The sequence below is a fragment of the Xylocopa sonorina genome, chromosome 4, assembly GCF_050948175.1.
Source record: "Xylocopa sonorina isolate GNS202 chromosome 4, iyXylSono1_principal, whole genome shotgun sequence".
Taxonomy (NCBI): domain Eukaryota; kingdom Metazoa; phylum Arthropoda; class Insecta; order Hymenoptera; family Apidae; genus Xylocopa; species Xylocopa sonorina.
Window position 1 is genome coordinate 3048853 of NC_135196.1, and position 21233 is coordinate 3070085.

At 34.4% G+C, this 21233-nt stretch overlaps 2 protein-coding genes across 3 annotated transcripts in view; one reads left to right on the forward strand and one right to left on the reverse strand.

Annotated features, from left to right (window-relative positions):
* The window catches only part of Axed (BTB/POZ domain-containing protein axundead), a 155735-nt gene extending 139717 nt beyond the window's left edge, over positions 1–16018 (reverse strand). The window contains exons 1-6 of one of the 2 annotated variants that reach the window (XR_013101812.1): positions 15771–16018; positions 6024–6259; positions 4567–4739; positions 3253–3509; positions 2355–2749; positions 142–503 (exon numbers count right to left, since the gene is read on the reverse strand). Coding sequence is in view for 1 of the 2 variants with exons in the window: in XM_076894560.1 (XP_076750675.1) it covers positions 285–503; positions 2355–2749; positions 3253–3509; positions 4567–4739; positions 6024–6259; positions 15771–15981 (1491 nt within the window). In the remaining variant the exon portion in view is untranslated. Of the gene's footprint in view, positions 1–60; positions 504–2354; positions 2750–3252; positions 3510–4566; positions 4740–6023; positions 6260–15770 lie in introns of those variants that run through there. The other variant, XM_076894560.1, reaches the window with a different exon arrangement.
* Positions 1–21233, forward strand: part of Lamtor2 (Late endosomal/lysosomal adaptor, MAPK and MTOR activator 2) — a 110782-nt gene that overhangs the window by 3636 nt on the left and 85913 nt on the right. The window lies entirely within an intron of this gene.

Sequence of the window (21233 nt, forward strand, 5' to 3'; positions counted from 1 at the left end):
CACGGTACACAGGTTAAGAAACACTGTTTTAAATAGCAAAAAGTTATTGACGACAAAATTGAAAAATAATAGGGAGTGCAAAGAGTTGGTCCTTATCGACTAAATTAGTAAGCATTCGTCACGGGCGAAGGGGATTAAAACGCGCCATTTTTATATAGCGATACGCTAGAAAGACTTGGGAAAGTGGTAGAAAAACAGGTGGAAGGTCAGTGTTTGCGGTGGGAGATTCCAAGATTTGTCGATTTCATCGATTCCTCTTCCTCTTGGCTCCTCTTCAACGTCGTTCAATCGAAGATGCATGCGAGTACACGCACGAGACAATTGCCAATCCTTGCGCAGGCCCTCTGTCCATGGTTCGCGCACTCCTTCCTTCGATTCTTCCGATTGTCCTGGCACTCCTTTCCTGACTTTGACATTCTGCAACCTTGGTCATCGTACGTTCTCACGCCGATCCTTGGTGTGCTCGTCAGCCTTGGCAGTGGTCCGGTCAATGAATTTCGAAGCTGTGAGGAAGTAATACGAATCTTCTTTATACGTTATGATTGTTTCAGATGATTTCTCTAATGGTGAATGGAATTAATACGAGAATAGAATTCTCTTATGCCGATTTTAAACACTTGATGTAACTTTTTGGTTTGAAAACTGTTAATTGGATAAATTAGAAGTATTTTCCAGGCATAAGCTGTGTCCTGAAGGGTTTGAATTGCTACGTTTCACTAACGTTACAGTTAACTTCATCAAAGATCAAAAGACGCCCTGATATTGCTAATCAGATATTCTTAGCAGAAATTATAAGATTTTAGTGTTTATTTATTTAAGCATAAATTCATATGAAACTCTAGTCTGTTGAATTTTTATAGTATTATGTATCTTAGAAAAAAAAGTTACAAATTGTTTGCTGAATTGAATGTTTGCTGATAAAATAACACATTTTTTATTTTATTTGATAATAGAAGAACTTTTAGAATACTATTATTTATTGTAATTCTATATCTGTAATTTGTAAAAAATAAAATTTTACTGATATCAGTTTGAGAAAATTGTGATAATCCTTTCCATTAGATAAAACTTTAGTTACAATGGATGGTTACATGAGGTTAACGTGAACTACAAAAATTGCGATATCTTTTCACACGCAAAATAGAAATTTTGTTTACCGTTTTTCTACGCCTAACATATCTGCCAGACGGCTTGGCATCGTCCCATCTATAATTTACTTTATATTTTTTAATCGTCATGGTTGCACTCCTTGCGATTCGATACTCCGACACAAAATGAAAGAAACCTTGCTGTCACGCACTTGCAAATTATTATAACAACTCTATTGTTGTTGTATTTGTTTCGATACTTTCTTTTTGACGAACCACTGTTACCACAAAACCTCAAACGACAGTACGTTACACGAAAGATACTCGACGACTGAAATAGGCGATACGACAAATGGATTTCATGCGGACAGAATTTGGTCAGAAAGTTGAATCAATAAACCATGAGCAGATAAAAGAGCACCGTCTGATAATGATCACGGACATTGTTTTCAGCAATGAGATAAGTACTGACTGCTGATAAGAAAAGTGTGGTACCTAGCTTTCACTATGAAGCGATTGCCAACTGTATATCTTTGTTATTCGACTATTGTATTCTAATAAGAAGTAGAAAGTTATACTTGGTGAGTTTTGACATTTTTTTCAACAATTTCAACTTTTTTTTTTAATGACAAGTTTAAATGGCGTTCAATTTCAAATAATGGCGCAATATCAGTTTTTCAAACTTATTACTAATATATTATAATATATATTCTTATATATCTACTAAATGATTGTTATATTTATTACTCGTATAATATTATTGCAATATTATAGTATTTATTATTTATATAATATTTAAGCATTATAATATATATTATTTTATTAAATAAATTTTCGTCCTGTGCTATTAAATAGATAAACATTCCCACGAACAAATTTTCCTCTTCCCTTCAGAAGCTTAACACGTTGACTGCCACGTGGAAATCACATGTTTCGCTCAGGACGCCGCGAATAAAAATTAATTGTTCATGTTTAACCCATTCACTGCCAAGCAAAAGAGCGTATTAGTTTAAGATTTTATTTCAATTTCATACTTGCAGAATTGCAACCGCTCTAAACTTATAACGCAAACTTCGAGATAATTCGTAAGTGACAATTTTGGTACATAAACACTTGCTACCAGATATCACGTAGTTGGCAGTGAACAAGTTAATGCAGTGACTCCCTTAAAACACAGCAAAGTCTGATGCTGCTACATCATAACCACCCCTACCATCAAGAGGGATTAAAATGCGTTAACCATGGAAAGGAACATAATCGATTTACCTCGTCGTTCTCGTGGGTTTCAGCGTGCCCCAAAATTCTAGCCACGATGAAGGCAGACTCTTCGCTGGACAATATCCCGCTAGCCATTGGGCCCTCGATGAACTCCCTGTCCGTCATTAAAGGGTAACGAACGTTGTACCAGACTTCGTCGGAAAGCGCAGCCCTCTTGTTTGTAGCCGTTGGTGCGACGCCGTTTCTTCGGCACTCGGACGAGGCCCACCTGTCCAACGCGTAGAACAGTATCGACTCGTTGGGTAACCTCAGGGTGTCCCGGCACGACAGATCCTCTACCTCCTTCGAGTCCAGCTCCTCAAAGCGTTCCTGCCCGAACACAATCTCCGGTTCTCCGTCGATCACGTTCAGACAGCCGAGCAAAAGTTGCGTGCAGACTGCGGCTACGATTTCAAGGCAGTTTTAATCATTCTTTTTAATCCTGGGGAAGCAGAAATGATGTTGGATAGGTGCCGGAACTGGAGTTAGGCTTGTTTTCGTGGTTCTTCTGGTATGTGCATGCGGGAATTTACTGAATGATTCTTTAAAAGATGATTGTAGTCATTGATTAATCCTTTGTTTTAAAAGTATGAGTCACACTTGTGTCATAGATGATTATAGACGTAAAAAAGTGAGGCAGAGTGTCTTATGTAAAACTTAATTAACATGGAGTCTCATTTTATAAGATAGAAAATTACAAAATATAAATTGTATATAATATTTCTAACTTCTAATTGCCACATTTTTTGGTCATTGAAAAAAGAGTTGAATGTCCCTGCCTGCTTCAACATTTGTTCAAACATGAATAGTATGCCACGTGCAAATATATCTTACGTAGACAGACATACGAAAAAGTCGCGCGTTATTTAATACATCGATGCATAGAGGGTGCAGTGAAAAATAGTACCTATTTCGCCAGCGTCGTCTCCAGGTGCCGGTGGAGCCGTGGGTGGGTTTGACGACCAGTTAAGGTCGCAGGTTACGTGGTTCGCGTAAAGACTTAGGCCTTGATAGATCTCGAGCACGGTGTTCGAGTTCAAATTCCTCTCGAGGTATTCAACAGCGAGACGCGCCAATTCTGGGCAGAGATATTGATGAGCCGCGTCCAGGGTGGCTCTGGCTGTCGACACGGATTGAAAATTGATCGGCTCGTCGAGAAGATATCTGCGAAGACAACGGATCTCCATTTGACACGAGTGAACACAGCCGACAAAGTTTTAACCGCACTTTTAATCAAACTAATAAATGCTTGTTTTATATTCTTTTTTTCCTTAAAACTGAACGCTGAACATTTTTTTTAGGGTTTCCACTTGTTCAACTTTCTTCTTCTTGTTAATTGTTTTAATTATTTATGAGAAGTGTTTGGGAAATTTGCATTTGTAACATTTTCTAGTGGCGCGCCGCGGTTTGGCCATTTTACGTTTGCAACGAACTATTAGTGAAATTGTTATTAAAGAAAGGATCCAGAAGTAAGCGGTGGTACCGATTATTATTAGGGCGTACAGAGGCAGCGCCATAATAGACACTGTTTTTACGAGGAACTTTAAAAAGATTGTTCTTGTTTGCGCGCGTGTAAAACTGTAAAGGTACCAGAGAGTCAAGTATTTATGCTCTTTTTATTGTTTACTCTCATTTTACCATAACCTATCTTACGTTTTTTCAATCGTTGAAATTCCATCGTCTTGTTTTTACAACAAGGTACGGCTACTCGCTTTTTGCGCCCGTTAATTTCAATCTTTGTAAGCGACCTTCGTTTCCCGTTTTACCATTCCTATAACTATCTCGAGATATTTCAGATCGATGGTTAATTTAAAGTTGTCCGCCACAATTATTTTCGAAACGCTTAATTTTCAGACTTTATGCACAGAAGCGCAAGTACTTTTTAACAAAACGAAAAGAACTAACGCACTCGTCGGTCATTACAGTGAACCCTGAACTTAAGAATTACCAAAGTCCAAATGCCTCTCAATGCGATCAAACAAGTAATCGTACACTTTTTATCGAAAATTCTCTTTTTTCAAGATGCTGAAAAGGAAAACGTTAAAGTTCTCGCGATTGTAAAGGGTTAATGCATTTCTGTGCATAGAAAAAAATACTGGTTCCATTTTAAAACATTTTCACTTAGTCCGACTTCTATTTGTTAGAGACCTAACAATTTAATTTCCGAGTTTAACAAATTCACGATCCGATCTAGAATGAACCGCACACGATTGCCGCTTACCTGAGCAGATAATCGAAGGCACGCTTCTCCACGTGCTGGAGCTTGAGTAGAGGGGGTGGATCGCTGGGTGCAGGTGCGAGAGGACCGATGAGCATCGCCCGGAACCATTCCGATCTGTCCGCGAGCCGTTCCCTTTCTACGCAGTATCTCCACGTATCCCCAGGTAAACCGGCCTATATTTAGCCAGAGTTAGAGGAGCCTTCTCTCATTAATGTTCCAAGATGTCATTGACGAGTTCGTGGGACGCGTGATAAGCAGACTGCAGATGTTTATTGAATTCGTACGCATACACGTTGTTGCGAGCGTAATTATTTAATGAAATGGGATCTAAATAATGTGACCAGACGTCCCGCAGGCTGTCCTGCAAAGTGTCCCACGTCGCACGATCTTTTGTCTTTTGGATAAACTAATTTTATGTTCAATCGTTTACATTAATCAGTTACATTTTTACTAAGTTGATGTTGGGGTCGATATTAGATGGCTTAAGAAACGTTGAAGGTTATTATTGCAGATGAAGTGCAATTTCTCTAAATACTTGAGAGGAATTTTGTAATAACATATCAGAAAATGACGAATTGTTGGGAAATGTTCATGGTTCGGAAAAGTATGAATGATCGTATCTTTATTTATCCTGTTTATGTATGACTATTCTTGTCTTATTGTAATTTACAGTATATGATAATTAAAAGATAGGGCATTCTTTTGCGCCTATCCCACATTCCATTGTAAAACGTCTGGTCATTTTGAAATAGAGCTTTGTTTGATCTTGTAAATATCGTAACGTATTTTTTATATATTGAAATTTGCTGTGAATACATAAACATCCGCAGTAATTTATGAAACTTTGTGTTTTGAAAATAATGTGTAGTTACAAAATCTAATTGTTTCACTAGCAATATATCAGACAAAATGGGTAGTATTTATCAAGTAAATATCTTCCTCTCTCACTCTCTGATAAAAAGTTAGAAACGTAGAAAACACTAATAAAATATTAATAGAAATAGATGTAAGAGTACTGAAAAAGATATTAAAAATTAACACCCTCTTCTAAACTTTCCCATAACTTAATTATCGATAAAACCATTTGCAAAAAATGGAGACAATATTTAAATATAAATTAGACTAATTTTAATTTAAAAAATGAGAAGCCTATAAAATTTCAAAAATAAACACCTTTAATTGTTCTCAAGAGAAAAAGAAAAGCGAAATCTTTAACATAGGACAAATATATGCTGATCAAACTAATTTTGCTTTAAAGAATGAAAAGCATATCGTATTTGAAAACTGAACATTTTTAAATGTTATTTGTAAAATTGCAGAAATAAACAATTGTCAAAAAGAAAGTGTATCGTGAGAGAAAAAGAAAAGCAAAATCTTCAGCGTAAGATAAGTACATGTTGAACAATCACAGTGAGTCATTTTTCTCGGAAGAAGAATGTGTTTCTCTTCTTTCTTACCTCAAGAATCACCATATTACAGTTCGAAGATTCCATCGCCGATGTTTCCTCGGTGTCTAGAAGAGGAGCTTGAGACATGTCTTTCTCTGAGCTTCGGAGGACTGCGATGTCTTTCGAGGGGTGCCGTGCTATCAAGGGGAGGATTATGGTCCTCGAGTAAATGCGATTCCGTACACCTTCTCGAATCTTTTGCCGCGATCTTTCAGGCTCGGTACGACCGCATCGTGAGCTGTCGCCTGTAACAGAACGTACAAGGAACTCGATACTTCCGAAAATTGAAATTTCCAATTTTCCTGCATCGAAATATTTTAAGCCTTCGCACTTGGCTCCTTCCTGAGGGTTACCAATAGAAACTATTACCAAAATGGCAATGTTTTAGCAATAATTTCTATTACTAACGTCTCCCAACAATAGAAAGTGTCCACTTCAATAGAAAAGTTTAGGAAACATGCATTTTGCCAAAAGTTACAGCGGAATAAATTTAACTTTCTAAATTTAAAAACATTTTCTAACAATTTGAAGAAGAATATTGGAAAATATTATTTAAATATCGTATATATCTCTGTAATCATAGTTTCTTAAAAATGTTTTTTAATAACATCATTTAAAATTGTCTTAAAATGGTTCTTTCTGCGTCAACAAATGTTATGTTATTTTTCTGTTGTTATTATTATCACAACCCCTTCATTTTTTTAATTTTCTTTCAATTAGAAAGAAAAATGGCAAAATTTTATAAGTTATAAAAGCGTAAAAGGAAATGGTACATAGTTAATTTAAGTTGCAACTGCGTTTAATTAGAAAAAGTAGTTTCACTGGTGTTTATCGTATCTTCCATTTAGCCTCTTCCTGAAATAAGTATTTCCTGCGAACATCCAGCAATTAATGAGTTCGCTTTTTATATTTATACACATTTATCAAACGGACTGATGGTATTCTGTTGCGCAAACACCAGAAGAACTGCAATATCTAAACCATACAAGGGTTTGGCAATGTTTGTCGCAGATAGCACCTTGTGTTTGATTGCCATCGATTCTCTTTCACTAAATTGTTGAATGGCGCGAAAGAAAAAGTAAAGTTTGCAATTTTTTAGCTTACTTTTCATCCATATTAATACAAAAAAAATTGATAAAATGAAAAAGACATATCTAAGAAAGATAAAAATAATGATTTCAAGGAAGGTTTATATATATAAGCAACTTGTGAAGGCGGAAGCCGACAAAAGATACCTTTTTCATGCATGTTGTTATGTACATTACTCGTACATCATACGAAATTATTCTTCTGGTTGGAATATTTTATTTTGAAACAGGAAAAGTACCTCGTTTTTTTTTTATAGAGCTGCAGTAACGCACAGATTTATAAACTAGTAGTATCTTTGTACGAAATTCCTGCGGTTCAATTTGAAAATACATGTTAGTATATTTGTGTAATAATTATGCTTAAAAATGCCAGTAATAATTTTTATAAAATTAATTTGAAAAATTGGAAATCTTTGCCCCGGCAGAACGATTTTCTCAGTATAATTTTCTCTCCAGCTAATTGATCCGAGTTATTATTATTATATTTAACTCATAATGACCACGTGTGTTGCTTAGGAACAATCAATAATGCTATTTTATTGAATTAATAATAATTAATATAATTTTTAATAATAAAACTAAAAATAATTTCTATGGTGTGATTACTAAAATATCGTCTTATAATGTATATAGATCTTACCGTCATTGCAAATGATCGTCATGTTGGAACCAGTCAGTAGAATTTTGTAAATTTTATGTGATTTCGACGTTCTCGAAAATCAAATTTGTAGAAAACGATTCTTTTGCGACTGTGTTATATTACTTCGTTTAATATTAAACTTCTATACTTCTAAATTGCAACTAGTATCGGATAAATTATTAAACTGCAATGCAAGGAATTATTTTATAGTAATCGAAAAGTTCTTCACTTAAAAAATCATCGGATGTCGATCACTTTTACAAATATTGTTTCCTTAAAATACTTTCGTGAGATATATATATATTTTTTACAAAGAAAGAAAACTGTTTAATTTTAAAAATGAAAAATTTGTCAAAGCATAACATCAAGTATAACTTGCCAAACTTCACAAAAGAATTACTGTTATATGAAAGTATACTTCTGCAATACGTTCTCTTTAACTTTACTTGAACCAATTTCAAATTCAACAGGTCTCCAAAGAAACACGACACACGCAAATCATTCGTTCTACACTTGTTCACTTAAATTCCGTCCAACATCCCATCAGTTGCTACTTCTAATAAGTTCTCGATGCAAAGACAAGTCCTCCTCGGATAAAAAAAAAACAAATTGTCTTTTGCAAAGTTACTTTTTCGCTTCCAACTGCCGCACGCAACAATTCGAAAAGGGTGCTTCAAACTGTCTTCCCCTTTTTCACTGAGAAAGAGCGACTCGACTTTCGAAACGTAGCGGACGCGGCAACAACCCTTCCGAAGCGAGCAACCACGCTCGACTGACAAGATCGATCGTACTCGTGCGACTGCCAATGAATGAGTCAGGGCGTCTGGGTGTCGTTTCGATGCAAATGTATGCGGTCGCGTTCCATCGACTCGGACGACCATTATTTATAAACAATGGGTAAAGGTCCCGGGGCGACAAGGAATGTCTGCGCACCGCGGGAGGAAGAGGACCTTATCGATACCTCGAATTGTCCCGGGATCTTCCTGAACAGCGGGATGAGAAAACGGAAGAGGATTCTTCCGTTAGATACAACGCGCCTCTGAACAGCGATACCAAAGAAACTTCATTCGAATTGTGATAGCATATTATTTCGAATATTTAATTTCTTCTTTATAGAATTAATAGTGGAGCGTTTGTGATGATAAACAAACTGTTTTTTTAATAGAGTGGGTATTTAGTAATTGTAGAATAGTTCTTGGTGAATTTATAGTCTTGTGTATTAAAAGAAAATCAGTATTAACCCTTTGCGCACGAAAGAAAAGGTAACGGCATTATTATTTACATTTGTAATTTGCTAATGGAATAAATGAAGTTACTACGATTTGATTTGTTCTTGTGTTATGAACTGAAAATTATTTGCACTGTCTCCATCGAGGAGCCTTCGAGTTTGAAGGTAAAGAGGATACTTGTTTTGGATATTGCGATTTTTCGCAGTTTCTCACAAATGAATCAAATATACGTAAAGTCTGACCTAAAAATTTTAGAAAAATAAATGAGATATCATTCGAAAGCTTGAATTTTTTTCTGATGTTCTAATATAAAATTCAAGTCGATATCTTTTTTCAGTCAAACGTTATAGTTTCCGAAAGATTTCGCTAAATGCGTAGTTTGAATCCCTTTCCCTCCGTTCTGGTAATTGGTGACCCACACATAGATCTATAAATATGCAAATTTTAAACAAAATCCATTGGAGGCAACATATGGTTTTTGAATATAATCCTTTACTCGCTTATTAAAGTTTCGTTGTTTATTTACTTCTTTTTGCTGTAACATCGGTTCTCATTGAAGTGTATATAAATTCTTTGTAATGGAGTAGTTGTGATGTGTTAAGATGGAGTCATTAACAGGAAGCATCTCGTGGGAAGAGACCGTGGTATGCATTTCTATTATGCCACAGAGACACTTTATCGATACTTCGAAGCATTGAAAACTGCTTTAGACAGCAGTCTTGCTGTTTGATAAATAAAATTATGTCTGATATCCTGTATACACTCGTATCCGTAGCAAATGGTAGTTAATGTATATTTAACAATTACATATGTTCAATTCAAACGTTACGAGCGATCTCCATTAAAGTCAATCCTTACATAAATAATAGATTTTATAAATTATATAATTTTCAATGTAACACGAAATTTTGAACACGATTTCTTTGTTACGTACTTTAAACATTTATTACAATTAATTACGTATTATCCTAATTTCGAATAATACCGTACAACATACCATCCAGAAATGTTAGTTTTCGCACACATTCAATATAAACCGAGGAACGTAGAGTTCAGAAGGTTCACGAAGAATTTTCTACGGCGATGTACGAACTTGTAAGATCGATGTTCGGTTGTGAATCACGATTCGTTAAAATTAGAGCTAGCACAAGCGAGGAACCAGAGGGACGCTGGCCACCGGGGTCAAATAATTTTAGCAAAAATCTCTTGTCCAAAAATACCATTCACAGGAAGGCAAGTGTAACCTTGAGAATCTGGGCGTCAATGAACCCTTAAATCATTGTCACGCCAATTTCAGTTTCCAGAATAAAAAAACAAAGATAAAGTGTTACGGTAAATTTAATTTTTAATTTGCCTTTTTAATTCTTGTAAATTTACCCGTTTCATAATTAAAGTCACTTGTTAAACCAGGATCGATATTTTTATGAGATTTAGGGAACGTTTGAAGAGAACCAAGAAGATTGGAAGAAGAAAGCGGTTTTTGATGTTGATTCTTGTGTACGAAATTACGTCTCTTATTTAATAAAATTGTACACAACTCTGGTATTGAAGTTAACATGATCCGTGTATGTGGTTCACGGATAATTAAGGTAAACGAGCTCTCCAACGCAACCTTTTAACTTAATTGAGATTAATTTCTTCATTTCATACGTGCCTCCATTACCATAGAAAAATGAATTGTGAAAACATAAATACGCTCGCAAGGTTGAACGATACTGCAAAAATATCTCTTTTTGAAGTATTTTTTTTTTATACTTGCCTATAGTATTCGCACGCTTTGCACAACAACGAGTGGACGATGTTGAGCACGACGTTGTTGCATGCAAAAACGATGATGCATTCGTGTTATCGGCACTTTTTATGATAAATGTTAATTTTTATAAAATCATACTTTTCAAAATTTAAATGTACTTAGGAAAATCTATAAATAGCGACAAGGATAGCGAAAAAATGTTTCGTTTTTCTAATCACTTCAAGCACGACAGATAGTACAGTTAAGCGTCGAGATAAGTATAAAGTATCGATCTGTATTATACGCGTATCAATTTCTCACGGCTGCATTTACTAGATTCGCACGCATCACGATAATAACGAGCGCCGCCTTGTATTTCTAAAGACGTGATTCATTTTTACATCGATCGTATCACCTTCTACGGCTATCGATTCCGTAATTTATTAACACCAAGGCGCCGACAGTGCGTTCGCTTTGAATATCATGCGGGCATTCTGTCTATCAATTCGACACGATTCTAACGAGATTAGAAATGAGATTTCGTTTATGAGAACGTGAACGACAGATTCTGTAAAAATTGCTAACTGAGAACTGCAAATTACATTGAAAATTAAGTTGCTTTTGTATCTGTTCAAAAGAAGAGGATAATTAAAGAATTGAAATGGATGAATAGAAATTTGTATTCTGTTCATTTGTATTCATTTGTATTCTGAAAATTGTATTGTATAAATAAAAATAATTGGAATTAAAAACTCTAAATGTAACATTTTGGAGCTAAAACATTCGAATAATACGAAAATAAATGCGCGTTCGTCAGTATCATGTTCTTTGTAAAAAATATCTTTAATAATAAAAATTTGATAAAAGTATCCTCTCTAGAAACAACAAAACTGAAAAACCGATTTGCTTGAGAAATTATTCATGTAATAATCGAGTAAAAGTTGAAGAAAAATTATTACTTAAATCAATTGCCATATGAGATTTAAAAAATATCAACGATTAAATTAGCATTAAAAACAATAATTAATCAGAATCAATGATTAAAAACATTAATTAAGCAGAACATAAGAAAAAAATAGAAAATACCAAAGATCCAAAGTAATGCTGTTTAGTTTGAAATTTGAAGACAAAACTTGGTCTGATAAATGTAATAGCACGGTGTCTTGTAAGAAATATTTCGACATTTTTCTTTGTAAGCATATGCAACGAACGTGGCCTCGAAGTCTATTGCGGTGTTCCAATATATTGTCTCTCGTTATTACGTGTCTTTTACTCCCGTCGTGCAACCTATCACAGTGGGCAACAAAAAATGGTGCGTGAATTTGTATGATAAAAACATGTCTTACAACACACCGCGCATTTAACAGAATGGAGGCAAAAACTGTAAAAAATAGACGGAATAATTGGAACATCAAAGTGGGAAAAAGCGCTTGAAATAGTTATTAGGAGAAAAAGTCTTTGACTGCACAATTTAAAAAATTTAATTACCGTCTCCTTCCTATTTTACTGCAATAAAACGCCCACCTTTTTAAATACGGAATACAAATATAGCGCGTCAAATTTTATACATATTTCCTTCTCTTTCTTTTGCTAAAAAATTGTATTTTCAATAAATGTATGAAGTTTGCACGAAATTTTTGGATCGTCAAGAGTTAGAAATAAATCGTAGAGTATTCATAACAAAGTATACACCGTATTCTTGGTTCGTTATTGACTTAGTGAATGAACACTGAACAAAAGAAATTGGATTTCTCGTTGGACTTTTTCCCTGGCTGGTTTCTAGTCTTTGTCTGTTTACTATCCCTCTGCTATCTCGTTCTGTCAATGACCATTAGTAGCTCAGAAAAAACAGCAGCCGTTTCAGGCACAACGCAATGGTCACGTTCCAAATTTTTCTCCAATTCTACCTCCATTTTTAAATAGAAATGCATATCGAGTCTGAATCACAATAAGATTTCTTTGTTATTACAGCACCAAAGAGCCTCAAATATTTTCTGTAAACTTGTTTTAAAGAATATAATTCATTTTTTATGAGAAAGTTTTAAGGAAAACTTGAATAAATAAAGAGTATTTATTCGTGCCAAAGACTATATGAAGAGTTGAAAAATGTGTGAAATAATATGCAGTACTATTTTTTTTATATAAACGTACTACAATAAATTTATAAAATTGTTATCATAAATTGAAGATTAGCTATTTTTTGATCATTTTATTTCGACTTCCTCTTTCTGTCTGCGCGTTTATTTATGATATTTATTCTTGTTCACAAAAATTCGTGTTTACAGTCATATTTTCCGACATATTATTAACAAAGATTCTATTGGTGTATTTTTAACACCAGACGGGAAACACGAACGAAAGAATAATGATAACCGAATATTTAGTTCACGTTACCATAATTGTGGCGTGTATTTACGAGTTTGCGAAGTAAATTTACAGGAACGAACGATAAATACGGTAGTTAGAATAATAGTCTATTTACTTATGTAACGTCATATTGTAGAACAAATGTATCTTCTATATCCTGCATTCAAATTTAACGTAATGAGGAAAGGAATGAGGATCTGAGTGCAATTTACCTGTGATGCAACCGTGCTTGACAATTTTCTACCTGTTATTGAAAATTAATGCGTTATTTTCGCATTTTTAAAAAAAAGACATCTTTTCGTTCTAACAATAATCGACGTTTATGGAAGAAACGAAAGATAATATAAAAACAGTAGCGACCGAATATTTTACTTGTATTCTAAAAATAGTAGTAGTCCTATATTTTTTTTATACAATAAAATATTTTATTACATTTTGGTAAATATTTTTATTACACCAACATATGCTTTTCCAAGTAAATCTAAACATATATTCTAGGACATATGAAAAATTAATCGTCATCGTACATCAATTTTAGAAAGAAAAAAATCAAATAGAACGTGGGAATTCATTTTTCGAACACGAAGAATGATCTTAATTTCTCAACTGAAGCAATTGAAACGAAAGGCTCTGATTTAATTTACCGTCGCCCGCATATTCACCCTCTCTGGTGCTTAAAAACCATCCACAATCTACGTAAGAACCTTCAAGCTGCAAAAATTGATAATTAAACAAATAAATCTCACATTTATTTATCTCCGTTTGCTTCTACCGCTTGAGATCAAGATTTGATACCATCAATTTCCACAACTATTCGAATAATCGAATTGAATTTTCTATCGAGCCATCATCCTCCACATCATATGTTTCGATTAATTATCTTTTGTTCAAATTTTTTTGAAAGAGAGCGATATAAAATGATTATATGTCGTGTCCTTTAATTCGAACTGGCAATTGGTAAGACGTAAACAAAAAGAAACGACGACTATTTAACTCTGAGGATGTAGTCTCCTTAAAAATGGCGCGAAATAGTGGAAATCCCAAGCTATTTATTAGTTCCAGACGTTTGAGCGTATCAATACGCAAAAGAAAATATGGAACTTGACAATAGATTATGGCATATACGATCGACACTTTTGGAATCCCCTTTTTGTTCGTGCTCATTCGTCGCGCTCTAGTAGGTCCGACTGTGTGAATGTGTGAAAGAAAAGAAGAAAAGGGTAGAATGGAAAAACGGCGAATCGAAATAGGAGCGTGCGAGCACCCGACGCAGAACCTTGGGACTGTAATCAACGCCTAGTGTGTATGCAGAACGCTTTTACACATTAAAACGCCGCATTTACACATTAAATACAAAGTAAATATTAGCTCTGCGTGTTAAGAAAAGGAAATTCGAAGTAATCATTCGGAGTAGCTAAATATAAGCTATCACGTAAACTAAAGATTCACGAAAGAAAGAAGCTGTACCATTCAATTGAACGAAAACTTCGTCACGCTATAACAAGAAGAATGTTGCAATTGTGTATATAAGTGCGGACTACAACAGCGAATATGGGAATAATAGCTACAAACTGGAAGCAGCATCGTGGAAATGTGCGAATTCAATCGCCAGACGCGGCTGACAATGGTAGAATGTGCGAAAATTACATGTTAATAGAATTGCAACGTATCGGTGGGACCTTGAAGGGGCCCAGCCTTTTTCCAAGGTCCTCAATGTCAAATTAAACGAACCAGGATGCTCGGATGGAACAATGTCTTTTTTGTTTGCCGAGGACCGCCATTTCTGTGTCCTTGTTAAACTTGACTGTATAATTAGATTTTCATGAAAGAACGGAGCTATTTTGTATGTTACACTATCGTACACACAATTTTCCTAGCATTGCGCTAATGTTTTCAGAAGACCACAAAAGGACATTATTATTGTATTAATATTTGTTACGTTAATATTAATTATGAATTAAAGAAATTTGCTTGGCAGGGGCTTGTACGAAAAGTTTTAATAAATAAAGTCGATTGAATTTACATTTGCATTTTCTACGCTAAGAAATTAATAAGGAGAAATCTTTAGTGGTATAATGTTATCGGTGAATAATATAATTAGCATTAATTTTTGAGAATTTTAACAAATACTTATGTATACATGTGTTATCTACTTGTTTTTAATTATAACGTAAATTGAATGAAAATTGTAACAATTATAATTTAGAAGAAATGTAATATTAATATTAATTTGAAAATATCTCGTTACTTTTATTGCAATTTAGTAAATTTTAATTGCGATTTATTTTACGAAGTTGTTTGTTTTTGCTGGAAACCAAATACAAAAATTAATCTCTTGTCCTCGAGTGAAAAGGCATTTCTATACAAGTATATATTTCTAAAGTTTGTTTATATAAAAGGCGATAGAGTCTTGCGCTTAACTTTAGTTCAGTTCTCTACAGAGAGTGCAGGGGAAGGGTCACTTCCAGTGCGTAGAAATAACGAACCATTATAGAAAAATGAATCGCTGTTGATTATTTATAAAACCCATTTCTAACAGAGGTAAATTGAATGGAAATTTATTTGAAAACATAAAGTACACTGTGAGAAAATATAAAACATTGCAATTTAGTGCGTGACATCAAATTATGTCTAACTTTCCCCAACTTAACGTGTTTTAAACTAATTTTTCTTCAATTTTAATTACTTTTAATATCCTACCTCGCATTTCAGTTTTCTTCTCCTCCCGTTTACTTCCAAAATCGAACAATCGCATGTTTATAAAACCAGCGTTGATTCTATTCGCGTGATTCCTGTAGAACGTGCCCAAGATCGAGACTATCCATTTGGTGATGGCCCACAACGCGCAGCAAACGAAATAATCGAGAAGTTGCGATGTCATCAATTCGTGGCAAAATAGTTCGGATATCATTAACAATTCAGAACTCGTGGCTCCGTTTTATCGCAATTAAGAAACACTTTGGGAGTCGTCTTTTCAACTCTTCGAACGTACTCTCAAACCAACCCTTCAGCTGTGGCAAAATTTAATTACTTTTCCTTGCCTTTTACCAGAATAAAATTCTCTTTAATATTTAACTTGACTTAATCGCAAGTTTCTCTGATAAACTTTTTATTAAATGTTTTAAACTTTTGCGCTCATTAATTTGACTGAACGAAATTTTTGCTTAAATTTCATTAACAAGTTTATCAACAAATAAAATTCTCTCAAATACAATAAATTATCTATTTATGAATAACATTTGTTCGACACAGAAAAACTGAACCAACTTAAGTAAACATCGTTAAATCATTATTATCTGCGCAAAAGAAATCATTCGCAAGATCTACATTCGATAATAACGCGTCACGATTTATCCGAGTACTTTGCCTCACAGCTGAGGGGTTGCAAAAGCAAACCGATCAAGATCCATTGAGCGCGTTCCCGCGAGAAGGCACAAAACGGTTCTCGATGTTAATCGTTACCGGAAACCGAACGATCCGTAGGACGACAGAGAGGACACTGAGAGTCTGTACCGAAACACGTGTCGCGCGAAACCACTGTTAAAGAATGAACGAACCGGCGGTAAGTCGATGCGCTTTTGTGGTTTCAAAACCGACCGCCAGCATCCTGTCTACAAGGAATCACGTGATTAATCATTTGTACACGGAGGGACATGCAGGATCGACGAGCGTCTGACGTGTCGTCGACGCGCGTCTGACGTCCCGTTGATCGAGGCGAGGAATGGAAGAAACCTCTCTGGCTGATCGGCATTTTTCCTCTCGTTCGATCATCGAAAGACGATACACGCCGACTGGTATACCGGAAGACCTCGCGACACGTAAGACATGTAATAGAAACGAGAGAGACGACGAGTGGTGGAGGGGCGAGGTGATTAGACAACGGCGAAGAGAGACGGAAAATGGAAGAAACCCGGATTCGAAGGGAAGCTCTTATTCACACGCAAAGTGGGCATTGTCGAAAGAGAAAATTGGAGAGGGAAGTTTGATGAATATTTGATATTCGCGGAAATGTATTAGTGTATCGACATAATTGCGGAGGAAAGTTTTCCAATTAGAACTCATGACTAACTACGGAGGGCTTCAATTAAGATGAACTAGATGAGTAACTTGTTGATAATTGGATAATCATTTTTGTTATGTACAGTTTTAAGATGAGAATTATAACGAACGTTGTTGCAAAGAGAAATATGCTTCGAGTCACCCCAAAACTACTCTTCAAACGTTATTATAAGTACTGACGAATATTGGGATATCATGTGTATTATAAATTCAGATGTAAAAAACATCACTGTGCTTATAAATGTTTATGTCTTGAAGTAAAAGTATTCTTTATTTATGTTTATTCGTAGCTATGTATCAAGTATCTCTTGAATCGTCAAGAATATAATATACTCTCCATTTGTAACCTAATAAATGTTTCTTCTCAATTTCTATACCAATTTTTACTTTTATTTCACAAAATTTTAAAAACTATTGCAGGTTGCAGCAAAGATTTCGATAATATAGAATTTCTGATTTTCTGAAAGTCTATAATTTCATCTAAAACACCTTCAGTTGGGCAAAAATAAACTCAGGTTGTAGAATACGTTAGTAAGAATAAGATATATTCATAACAGAGATAGAGAATAAGATAAACGAATTAAGTGATTAGTTTTACACGTTTGATATATGTATACTTTGAGTCATTAGATGTAACATATATTAACTCTGAAATCAATGTGAACGTGTTAAAAGACAGAAATCAATTTCTTTTTGTTAAAATAAAAGTATTACAGACATTTTGTATTCACCCTCATTTAGAGGGTAGATTCCTGTAAACAGTTCTTTTGCACTTGTTTGCTATTGAAGAAAAAAGTATTAAAATTGTGTTGGTCCATAAGTTCATTAATAGATTCCGTTTCCTTTCTAAATTTTATCGAAGCGAAATCTTTTCTTCATCAGTAACCTAAATTAATACAAAAGACATAGAGATCTTTAAAGGGGTGACGCTGAGGATGACGAGGGTGCTTTATGGCTCCAGTCGTAAAAGATCTTAAACCATAACTTCTTTTTCTGATAGAAACATGCGTTGAAACTATTATTTACAAGAAAACAGATAGCTTAAAGCTAACAAAAAGGTGTACTGTTTCTGTTGGTGTCTAGATGAATACGATTCAGTGAGTCATCGTCAACCTAAAGTTGAGAGCTTGTTATTAAAAGTTCATATTTTTTACTACACATGTACACGTGCATATAATGGAAAATGTAAATATAATACTTATTACTGTAATAATTTACAGTAATATCGTTATTTAAAAATAAAAAAGAAAAGTGTATCGTCATTTATAAGAGGCAAAAGTTGATACAATATTTCAGTTAAATTTATATTAAAAGTTACAGTATATATTTGCTTTTTTTAAGACAAAATGTGGTAAATAATGAATATGGTAAACAATAAAGGCTACTAAGTACTGCATGAGAAAGTTCCACCATCTTAAGACTGCACTATCTACAACATAGATAACCCGATGAGATCAGAAGCAGCAATTGCTTATATTCCTACGCGAAACTAATAAATATCGCTGTTCAAACATTTGCAAGGTGTCACTCGACAGCTGTAATTAGCTGTATATTTGATCACTGGTGTGCTCCCATTACTTATGCATGGTGTACAGTCCCAAATAAAAACGTAATACGAATTACTGCACTCAGAGAAATAGTAAAAAAGCCAGTCGATTCCTAATGACCTCGACAAATATAGAATACCTTGTTACTTACAAAAAACCTTACACTTTCGTGGATTTGAACGCGATACTCAAAAAATTCTTTGCACTACAACTATTTCTTTACAAAAGAATAACGAAAAGAATAATTAAACACATTCAGCGAATCTCTATGACCTTTAAAAATTAATTTAGAAAACCAAAACGAAAGAATTCAAATGAACTTCTGCCAGCATGCTCCTTTTTTAAAACACGAGCATTTAATCCAACTTAAAGACACGCATGATCTACCCTGCACTCTGCTAATGTCGTTTAAGGTTCAACTAATCTTATTTTTCTCGTACAACGCGTAACGAAGATGTTACAAAATGTTCGCTTGAAATCCGTAAAAAAGAGCCACAGCTCTCCGATAAGTTTCCTGAAAGTAGAAAAAGAAAAGAAAAGAGGAAGCCTGACACGTGAACTAAAGTCATTAATGCAAATGCGTTTAACGGCGAACGATGTAATCGCATTTAACCAAGCAGATTCGATACGATCTGAAACATCGTGGCGCGCACGTAGTTGGCCGATACGTGCTCTAACATTGTCGCAATCTGAGTCATAAGACAAAACGATCTGCTATGCGGTGGAAAAATAAGTTCCTGTTTGTAAACCCGCACGTCCGCTTACCGTTCGAGCCATTCTCCCAGACAATCGTGCGTTTCGCGTTTTCACGTGCAACAACCGCCTAGTAATTCCACGCTCGTTACTTGAGGACGGTGCGCGCGATCATTTTCATTATTCCCGCGACACCTGTCGAATCGCACACGCGCCAAGCCGAGCGTGTCGGTTCACCTCCCAGGAAAGTGTCGATCGATGAAATTCGTGCGCAACGGGAAGATTGGTATTCCAATTTTTAAACTTTTCGCCACCTTTAAGAGTCCGTTTAGGTTTTCGCGGAAGCGAATTGTAGGCAGACGTGTTTGATGTTTCCTCAAATCAAGTTAAGTATTATGGTATCATTTATGTAATTTCGATGCTAGCCTGACAATTGTCGCAACACTTATTTTATTATGAAGTATTAAGTAATATTTAATAATGAAAATACATACGTATTTAACTATTGTACATTAACTTATTAGATGGAAGTTATTTATAATGTGACACCCAGTGATAGATGAAATAAATAGTATTTATAACTATCTAATTTTGCATCTACATGTAATATGTATTTTAAAATATTTATTTCAAATAATTATATCTGATGCATCTAAAGAAAATATCATTTTCATCAATAACTCCAAATTATAAATAATAAATGATTATAAAATTATAAATGAAAATTATAAGTAATTATTTAGTCCCAAATGTTTATTAATAAAGGACCGAAGTGATAAGACTGATTATTGTGAAAGGTGGAAAAATAAAAAAGTTACTGAAAAGAAAATTGTAAAGCGCTTGTTAAAATGACAAAACTGAAATTTTGACTCATTCTTGGATTCTTAAAGCAAATTCAATTATTGCAAGAAATAATCGTCCAATTTTCGGAATAGAATTCAATTTTCATTTGGAATCTGTAAAATAACCCCTTTAAAGGTCGCCGTCGCTACTATCGCGTGATCAATACTCTGTGGGTGCACAGTATGCCATCGAGGTCTACATTCGCCGCCAATCCCTCACCCTCAGCTGGAGGAGGAAAAGAGGGTGCACGCTTTGGTGCGCAAAATCCGCAGCTGATACGGAACAGTAACGATTTTATCGTTTTCGGCGCCTACCCTCATCTTTTTTCAAATATTCGACCAATCCTCCTTGATTGGCAAGTGGAAATACATTTTCTTGAATATACATATGTGTTCACGATGACAACAAAGCTGATCATCACTTCTCGCACAAACTAATCTAATCAGCTGTCATTTTCTATTTTGATTCTAGCAATATTTATTGTAAAATTTTTTATACCAAGTACGTAACATGCACCTAAAGAATTTTATTATAAATCGTTTGAAAATAAATATTGAATTAATAGAATTTCATTTTAACAATCTATATTTTGTCACTTGTAAATACGCATCTCATGAATTGTATTTTTTAGGTACTGCTTTTTAAATTAAGTTGATTGTTTACAAAGTTTTAAATAGTACAGTTTGATAAGTATTTATTCTCTTGAATGTCTTTTCTCTCTCAAGTGACTACTTTAAGTAGTAATATACTTATAATGATCAGACAGAGTTCGGAAAATTGCACATCGTAATTATATTACTATCTTAATTAAATACACGATGATTTGTTTCCTTCTCCATAATTTGTGGATTATCGCGTACAAATTTTCATGTTTAACGTTAATGCAAAATATGTGAATGCATAAGATAAAAATTATCTTTGAAAAGTATCTATGGTAGCCAGAATTGCAAACGTTAAAACAATATTTTATTGCAAAATCGAATGTTTTCACATTAAATCTTAACTATTCAAGAAGAGATTC